Source organism: Teleopsis dalmanni, chromosome 1 (genome assembly GCF_002237135.1).
Source record: "Teleopsis dalmanni isolate 2A chromosome 1, ASM223713v2, whole genome shotgun sequence".
Classification (NCBI taxonomy): Eukaryota; Metazoa; Arthropoda; class Insecta; order Diptera; family Diopsidae; genus Teleopsis; species Teleopsis dalmanni.
The window spans coordinates 146,219,983-146,229,413 of NC_051846.1; the positions used below are offsets into that span (position 1 = coordinate 146,219,983).

The window sequence follows — 9,431 nt, forward strand, 5'->3', positions numbered from 1 at the left end:
TGCACAACAACACAAAAACACAACAATTTGTGCAATACAATTTTATGTTCAGACATATTTGGCCAACGACCAATTTAATACAATTGCTCTTCCTGAATATGGCCATTTCAAGAAAATTGTCAAAGACAAGCACCATTGTTAATGGAGAGCCTTTGTCTCCGGGTTCCATATTAATACCGAAGTGCTCGTATTTTACATTTAAACGCAATCAACATATAAACAAGGAAATTTGCGTCATATCCTTAAACAAATTTACAAGTACATGAGCAACTACTGTGCCTTTGGATTAGTGATTTCTAAGGAAAAATATGTTTTTGACCGGAAATTGTATTGAATGCAGTACCAAAAAATATTCCATGTAAACATAATCATCAATTTAAAAATAAAATTTTACTAAATATTAGAAAATTGACATCAAAATATAATTAAGAAAAATTTAAAGAAAAAATAATACCAGTAAGCCTTACAGGTCTTAAAAGAAATATATGTAAATTATGAGAGGTGGTTATCCAGTTGGTGGTCTTGATTTGACAAGACTATTTTAGTAACATATGCTAAACAGATTTGTTATCTAAGACATGATGTGTTTCGTTAAACGCCTTCTATTTTGCTTTAGGAGACGTTTAACAACCGCTGAACATTTATAACATATAAAAACTTTTAAGAATATAAAAATGGTATCCTATCAATTTTTTCCTAGTCATGAGAAGATTTTTCGCTAGGATTTTTGAATGTCATTCAAGTTACGTTCTTTCTTGCACAAATTTATTCTAGCGACCGAACCTGAACATGCTCACATTCAAGAGTTGTCATACAAGCAAAAAGAAGGAAAAGGGTGTTTGCGCACGCTGTAGGTGTGTTTCTCACGTTGTAAGTGTATTAGTGCAATTACGCAAAAATATATTCTTTAATGACGAATGCAAGTTTTTGAGTGACAGATTATCATTTACAACATGTTAGCGAAAAGCTGAATGATGTGCTAACCAAAATGTTGGTTGCGTGTCATTCAATGGTGCAGAGTATCATTTTTGAGTGTCATTCTTACATTTTCTCTCTTGAATGATATTCAAAAATTATAGTCTGCATCACGCTTAAACAAGTGGAACTGTCGTATCTATACCAGTAGAAACCCAAAAACAACTATCGAAGGACAATTGATCTCACAAAATGTCAACCTATTGTAAGGCGTTTCTAAAGAGATATGATAGGCCAATCAATAGATTTAATATTTGGTCTCTAGATTTAAAATTGTTATGCTTTTTTGGGAATAAAGAAGGTTTGCTAGAAACCGTGTGTTTTTTTTAGTATGAAATTTTAGATATTGATGTAAAAGATATGTGGTTTCTGTGGAGATATGATAGACCAATCAATAGATTTGATATTTGATCTCTAGATTTAAAAAGGTCATGATTTTTTGGGAATAAAGAAGGTTTGCGAGAAACCCTGTGTTTTTTTTGTCATGAAATTTTAGATATTGATGTAAAAGATATGTGGTTTCTATTAGACTGCTAACAATCAGAACTATCGCATCTAGGACAGTAAATATCTAGCTGTAGAAAGATCATTGTATCCACAAAAAATCACTGTTAGATATTTGGTCTATAAATTCGATCGGTTGTGCTTTTAGGAATTATAAGACGTGTCGACAAACAGGTATTCCAATCACATAGCCATGTTATTATTTATATTTTTAGCATTAATTAATTTAATGGATATAGAAGCTATATGGTATCCACAGAATTGTCAACGAACAAAGCTGTAGCTTATTAGGGATAGTGAAAATGCATAAGTAACTGTTAAAATATCATTGCATCCAGAAAAAGTCACAGTTCAATATATAGTCTATAGCATATAGTCTGCAGATGTGACTTGGAGTCAATACTTTTTCAAAGGGCTCTCCAATTAAAGGCACAATATTAAAATAGGATCAAAATTTCAGTTGTATATGTGTTTTATTCCGAACTACTTTTAGAATCACAAAATGGATGTCCTAATACTCATATACCCGATTTTTCACATCTTCATTTTATTACTAAAAACTGTCTTACATCAATGAACTTATTAAACGAATATATTTTTCTTAAACATTTTAAGGTCTCTTCTTGGAATGCCCTGGCACCACAGCCATGTCATTGCGTACCACATTGGAACGCATATTACGGCCAATACATTCGTTATCAATTTATGATTTTGATCGTTCGGTCACGTCGCTTTCACAGGATGTCTTTCAACCTGGTGTCAATGTGAAACATTTGCAATTTTCGCACTCGCATTTGGAAACGCTCAAGGATAACAGCCTGAAAAACGTACGTGCAACGTTGGAGTCGTTGAGCATTGTTAATGGCAAATTAACACAGGTATGTACATATACGCAACCGAATTGATAAGTAAACATACGTAACACAAACGTAACTTGATTACGTAATTTGGCACATACTAAGCTTACGTTCTTCCCCGTTCTCGTTCATTTACAAGAAAAGAAATGAATGCAGTTCCCATGTTGTGTAAGTGAAACGTGCACTTATCGAATGGAGTACATCGCTCCAGTTGGATATGTTGCTTGTGCTGTTTGTGTTGCTTGTGTTGCTCCACAAAACAGTTGTTGACATGGTGAAGATACTGCTCGGTATGGATCCGTGCGTGTTTCTATCTGACATGAGCTTCAATTAGCAGCAACTCAATACTTTTAACAGATGCGTATGCTTATCATTAACGTAACGTTTGTGTATTCGTGATTTTCTTCTATCCAGACGAAGTAAATATTTGCTAATTTAAATTTATTTAATGTGCTTAATTATATTAAAATAAAATACAAATCAATGATGCAAAAGTGCAGATGTTGATAGAGGAATAATGAAGGCAAAGCAGCTTATATATTTCAATTAAGTAGTGAAGCAGTCACTTTGGTAAAGTAACAATATTTGAATAAGATAGATATTCATTGACTACAATACATACATTTTACAGTAAATCTGTATAGGAAGTTAAATATTGGTGTACAATGAAGAAATGGACTTATATAGAAACTGATTCGAAGTTTAATGATTCCTATATTCATTCAGACAAAACATATGTTAGGAATATACTCAACCTAATTAAGGTGGTTATTCTTAGAAGTATTCATTTCTTTAGGTATATAAAAACCATTTTATTTTAAAAAAACTTAAACCTATGCAAAAAATTAGCTATTGCATTAATGACGCTAAAACTACAAATATATCTATTAGCATTAAAATTTATCTAAAATCCATACTTATCAAAGTTAATATTATACTTTGTCCATATTTTGACAGCTGTTTTATTTATGAAATAGAAAATCAATATATTAGCATTTCAGTTTTTTAAAAGCTAAAAGTCAAACGAAATTAAAGACTAACCAAATGAAAGTCTAACCAAAAGGTCGTCAAAATAAGCGGAGAACCATACTGACTTTTGTTAGAATCTACAAACACAGGTAGGTAGATAAAGTGAAAGGACGATCAAATCTTTCTCAATTAGTTGAGGAAGTCAATTTGATTCCAAATTTCCGAAAACGATACGATGGTACAATTTTCGATGTGTAAATACTTTACGAGCATATAGGTATATACTATTATAGTGCCAAATGATTTGTGGAGTAAAGAATGAAACATTGCTAGAACCTTATGCCTTAGAGTAGACAGAAATTAAACGAAAAATATTTTGAACTACAGCAGATATGCAGTTTGTGTGGTTATTGGTGTTTTAACGCTATTGCACTGATATTTTAATGGACACCTATTCCGACAAATGAATTGTGCTTAAGTTGCTACCAAAAAAATGGATCCATTAATTACGTTTTATTACCCTATCCAGGCATAGCAACTTCAATATCTTGGAGACCATTTATTTGCTTGTTCGGTGACTGTAATGAAAATGGATTTGTCGAATATTTTTAACTATAAGATATATAAGATATAAGATATATATATACACATAAGATATATATAAACACTTAACATAAATACAAATCATTAATAATTATTTATAATATTAAAATAATATTATTGTAATTATAATAATATAATAAAGACTAGTGAAACTCGTTACCTCCAGATAACTTTGAGGACGTCATAATTATCGATACTTCCCGAGTCGTAGTATCAATAGCAATGGTTTTTTTTTTATGTTTGATTGGTAGTGAACACCAGAAAATTTGTTTCTGTCAAATTGAATTTTTTTGCAATATTTGAAGCAACCAAAAATTCAATTAATAAAAAGTATAAATTTCATTGTTCACTTCTATTTAAAACAAAAAAAAAACAAAATTTAAGTTTTAATAAGAGAGTCAGTTTAATTGGATAATTCTATTGATTTTAGCTACAAAAGAATGGGTATATGCCATTTATTTTAAAAAGTGGCTGAAGAACATATACCGAGATACTTAAAAATATGGGTTTTAATAAGATTAAAAATATATGCAAATGATAAAATAAATGATCTTAATAGCACCTGGTGTTCCCACAGGCCTTTAATTGATCAAGCCATTTAGCATAATTAATATATAGTGCATTGGATTTTAATAGGTATACCTTCTGTACAAAAAGTATTCGGATTTTGTAAATAACACACACAAATTTAAATTTTATACCTAATTTATGTTATCTTCTTCAAAATCTGCTCTTTCTGAAGCATATGCCAACGCTTCCATACACTTTTCGTAGGCTCGTGAAGGTATGGCTTTTAGTTCTTTGAGCGAATTCTGTTTACGGATTCAATCGACTCAAAACGCTTACTTCGAAGGGGTAATTTGAGTTTCGGGAACAGAAAAAAGTCGCAGGGCGCCAGGTTTGGCGAATATGGTGCCTGAGCGATGACAGTGGTGCCGTGTTTGGTCAAAAAATCGCGTACAAGTATTTTCCATAGTAAAAATCGCTAAATGTACTTGAAGTAGTCTCACATTAACAGCTGCTGTAAACAAACTAATTGACAGATGGCGCTCAAATTTGTACCATATGTCAAGAAAGAGTCTACCAACTTAATAAAAAACAAAACCTTTTGAAAAAGGTCTATTACTTAAGGAGTAGTTAACAAATAACAAAATCCGAATACTTTTTGAGCAGAAGGTATATTAAAAACATGTATTTTTATCATATATTTTGTAAAATATGACATTATTTTTATAAATTTATTTTCTACAAACCTTGAGGAATAGATAAATAGATATACGTATTAAAAAAAAGCTCTATTTTTTTGGCTCTTAAATAAAAGCTAAACTCGTTAGGGTTCAGTGAAAGGCATAAATTCCAGAAATCTGTTTTGCAGCAATAAAGCATCCAAATATAAGCTAATTAAGTTCCACAAGTACATAAAACAAAAGCGAAAACAGCTAAAAATTGCTTTCTAAGCCATTAACTTTCAACAATTTTACAACAAAAACACATAAATAAAAATCAAAAGATTCCCTTACGAGCGCAAAGAACAAAGACATTCCGAGTAGGAGAAAGTGAACCGAAGGGAAGAAAAATTCCTAAATTTCGTACCCAAGAAAAAAAAAAAACAATTGCACTCAATAAAATAATTTTCTCCAAACTCCTCGCTGCGTCGCGGCTTTGAAATGTGCTCCCAGATCAAACCAAACCAAACCAAACCAAAATGAAATAAAATAAAATGAAATAAAATAAAATAATATAAGGAATGAATAAAAATAATAATAAAGGAAAACACATGTCTACGAAGCAATAAAATGGCGCGTGAAGAAACACTAAATCAAGTCCAATTACGCGAATTTCCAGTTCATTTCCTTCGCTGAATTGTTTTGGGTTATGAGGTTACGTATACGCCGCGTAGCACCGCCGCTCAAGACAAATTCAAATAATTCATAAAACCTAGGAGAACCGCAAGGAGGCGTACGCGAAGAGCTCAAGACAGAAACTCATTGCCAAAGTTAATAACCGTTAAAAATGAGAAATATCAGAATTATAAAGTCCCAAAAAATTAATTCCGAATAAAAAGACACTAAATTGTAAGCGTTTTTTTGTTGCTTTATATTTCATGTCGGATTACATGTAATTTTTTGGCTCTTTGAACAGAAAGGGTTTCTGCTTTCAAAGCGTTACCAACGAAACAATTTTAATTACTAAAAAATCATTAACAAATTTTCATGAAAAATATTTTATTAAGCAGAGAACACACAAGAAATAATAACAATAATGTTTATAAATGTGAGCAATTAAACAACTTCTCCAGTAAACAAAATTACAACAATTAATTTGTCTGTCTTCAAGTGGCAAGAAACTGACAAAAATGAAGTCATTTACTACTGAAAATGCGGAAGTTGCCAGAAACAGTTGGATTTGGTAGTGAATATGCAGAATGTTTTCAACAAAAGTGAGTTATGAGTAGAGCTGGTAGAATGCTAGTATAAATACTGTCAGTTAATTAGCATAAGATATCACTCAAGCATAACAGATAAACCGAAAAAATGTGCAGGACCATACACTTGGTATTTGGTAAGTCAAAGTAATTAAAAGAAACATTTTTCTTATGGTGCATGATTTCCATTACAGTTGCTCTATTAATATTTGCTTATGCAAATAGTTTAACCAAAGCACAAAATAATACAACAACAACAACAGCAGTAACAACAGAGGAACCAGAACCGTTAACAGATGCACCTGAATCTACAACAGTTAGAGCTACAACTACTACAACACGTAGAAGAAGAACGACAACAGCTCGTACAAGGCCCACTAAACCAACGCGAGCTACTAGGCCTACAAGAGTTACCAAGCCAACGAGACGTACCCGGCCTACAAGAGTTACTAAGCCTACACGGGCGACCAGGCCGACACGAGTAACTAAACCAACAAGAGCTACCAGGCCTACAAGAGTTACCAAGCCAACGAGACGTACCCGGCCTACAAGAGTTACAAAGCCTACACGAGTCACCAGGCCGACACGGGCAACTAAACCAACGAGAGCTACCAGGCCTACAAGAGTTACCAAGCCAACGAGACGTACCAGGCCTACAAGAGTTACTAAGCCTACACGTTCAAGAACTACAGCACGTGTGACAGTTCCATCAACAACTACCAGAATTTGTAGGCCACGTAAAAATTGTACACGACGCAGTCGAAATGTTTGTGGGCGCAATCGTCGTGGCATGTGTCGTAGATTCAGAAGTGTATGTGAATACGATAGGACCAACTGCAAAATTCCAGCACGAAGAAATCGTAAGTAAAAGCAAAATCAAATCTCTTCATTATGCAAAAAAAAATTAACATTTTCTCATACAAACTGCACCCAAGGTTGGAGGGGAACGGCCGTAGCACAATGCAGAAATATTCGAGTGGGTCGCGTAGCTCGTTGCAGACGCATGCCTCCACCAGTGTGTGTCATTAGAAAATGTCCTCGCCCAGCTGGCCAGTCATTGTGTGTCAGAAGCACAAACCGCAGATGGTGCCGACTGGTTGCTAACACTTGCGAACTCCAAAACATGAACTGTCGCTCGCGGCCAAGAGGATGTAAGTTTATTTTAGAATCCAGTGTAAAAATTAGTTTCTTTTTTATTTAATTTCTTGAATATTTGTTTTTTTTTACTTCAGTATGGCGTCGAGCTGACAAGGGAAGTTGTCGTGGCATGAAAGTTAACGATAAAGTTATGCGCTGCTCCAGGCCCTTGCCACAAAGTGTTAACATTGACAAGGCAATATTTATATTATAAGAAACTTATTTTAAATAAAACTAAATTTTTTTAAAACTACAATTATTCAGTTTTAATTGTTTCGTGGATAGACAAGGAAATATAGAATATTTAAACACATAAAAATAATATCTACTTAGTAAAGTAATGCATTCGATTGCATTTGTAAAAGAAAAAGCTTACGATTCCTTCTTTACCTAAACTTTAGCTACAAAGTATTTAAAAAATTTAAAAGAGAATTTAAAATTTCCATACTCCTCTATATTAATCTCAAAAGCTGTTTAAAATTGTCAATAAGGACCTGAGATCTCCTAACTGCTCAACAGCTAAGAGATCTACTGCTCATGAATTGCAAAGTAGATTGCACCAGTAACTACTAGACTCAATCGCTCGTCTCCATCTAATCCGACTGCAGCACCGATGGTACATTATTAAGAAGAAGAATTATATCAGTTAAGACCTTTATGCAAAACGCATATATAGACTTTCGGTTCCTCTGCTTTCACAATATACTTGAAACATCGCTGGAATAAAATTATTACTAAAGACACTGCATCTTTTGTTAAAACGACAATATGGTTTCCTAGTCTAAATAAGAGATGGCAGTACCTAACTGTATTTCACTAGATAACGTGTGTCTAAGATTCGTAGAACCACAGTCTTCGATCCTAATACTAAGTTTGCTCTAATTAAAATATCTCCCAATATCACCTATCAACTATGATCCTAAATGAGCAGTATCTTTTGCGAGATGGAGTACAACTGGTATCTACCATTATCTATAAACTCTAGTCTGTATCATATATGATTTATTATTTCACGATATGAATTTTTTTTACAATAGGTGACCGCGATAAAACTGTGAAAGTTTTATATATAAATTATGGTTTTGTACTTGGTTCATTCCATATATAACGAGAAGGTTGTGATTAATATAATTGCCTATCTTAACAGAGTTTGAAAATGTGATCGGTGCACTATTCATCCATGCTGTTATGTTACTTCAACTGTTCTTATTTTCATTCTCCTTTCGTTCGCGCTCTTCTTTATATCGGACATGTGGTCAATAGTTTGGACAGAATAGACTATCTGCCAACTGAAAATGGTGAAAACGGATTTTGAAAAGCATCCGTGGGGTCAAATAAAATCCGAATTCACTACATGCTTTGTGACCCCACTTTTTATTGTTGGGATTGAGCGCAGTCCTTCATGGAATACTATTCCAACATTTACAGGCATTATCTAAGCGAATACGAGTGTTCGGCAGATTTTTGATCTGTCGTCGTTGGCGCCTTACATGTTATAAAGGCGGTAGCTTCACTTTTTTTGCGTGTAATACCTCTTTCCTGTGGTACCACAATGTGCCATCATTTGAGCTCAAGTGGGCTTTTTGGGATACAAGGCCGCTACTTCAACCTACCTACCTAACATAATACCTGTTTCTGCAATGCACTGCACTTGTGTTTCTGTGCTACCAGTCATATCGGTTATAGATTATAATATAATCCATACACCATATAATGCCTTCTTACACCATGAGTTAATCAGTTAATAGTTTTCAAAACGTGACATCGCATTATATAATCGACATTTCTATCAAAGACTTAATGGCCAGTAGTGTTGATATAGTTCGACAACTGTTTCAACTTTCATACCTACCTAAATGCACATAATACCTATTTTGAGAAACCCCGATTTGCCAGACCAGCAGAAGGTACATATGTTTTTGTTAGTGTACTCAGTATAAAAAGTGATAAAAATATAAAAT

The 9,431-nt window shown here is 33.4% G+C and overlaps 2 protein-coding genes across 2 annotated transcripts in view; one reads left to right on the forward strand and one right to left on the reverse strand.

The window, feature by feature from the left end:
* The first annotated feature begins 6,367 nt into the window (after positions 1–6,367).
* On the forward strand, positions 6,368–7,702 carry LOC119667373 (peptidyl-prolyl cis-trans isomerase CYP95-like). Its single transcript, XM_038076664.1, has 4 exons — positions 6,368–6,470; positions 6,528–7,193; positions 7,269–7,484; positions 7,566–7,702. Exons 1-4 carry the CDS (start codon positions 6,443–6,445, stop codon positions 7,682–7,684), a joined length of 1,029 nt encoding a protein of 342 aa, XP_037932592.1. The 5' UTR covers positions 6,368–6,442; the 3' UTR covers positions 7,685–7,702.
* Positions 7,703–7,860: 158 nt separating this feature from the next.
* LOC119666396 (dual specificity protein phosphatase MPK-4-like) overlaps positions 7,861–9,431 on the reverse strand; it is a 2,451-nt gene continuing 880 nt past the window's right edge. Inside the window, exon 3 of the mRNA XM_038075674.1 lies at positions 7,861–7,871. Within this exon, the coding sequence (XP_037931602.1) occupies positions 7,861–7,871 (11 nt within the window). The remainder of the gene's footprint in view (positions 7,872–9,431) is intronic.

Excerpts from the sequence above, each read along its gene's own strand:
- LOC119667373 (XM_038076664.1), top strand. The coding sequence starts at position 6,443 with ATGTGCAGGACCATACACTTGGTATTTG. Across the intron at positions 6,471-6,527 it reads GACCATACACTTGGTATTTG|TTGCTCTATTAATATTTGCT; the intron begins GTAAGTCAAAGT and ends TTTCCATTACAG. Across the intron at positions 7,485-7,565 it reads TCGCTCGCGGCCAAGAGGAT|TATGGCGTCGAGCTGACAAG; the intron begins GTAAGTTTATTT and ends TTTTTACTTCAG.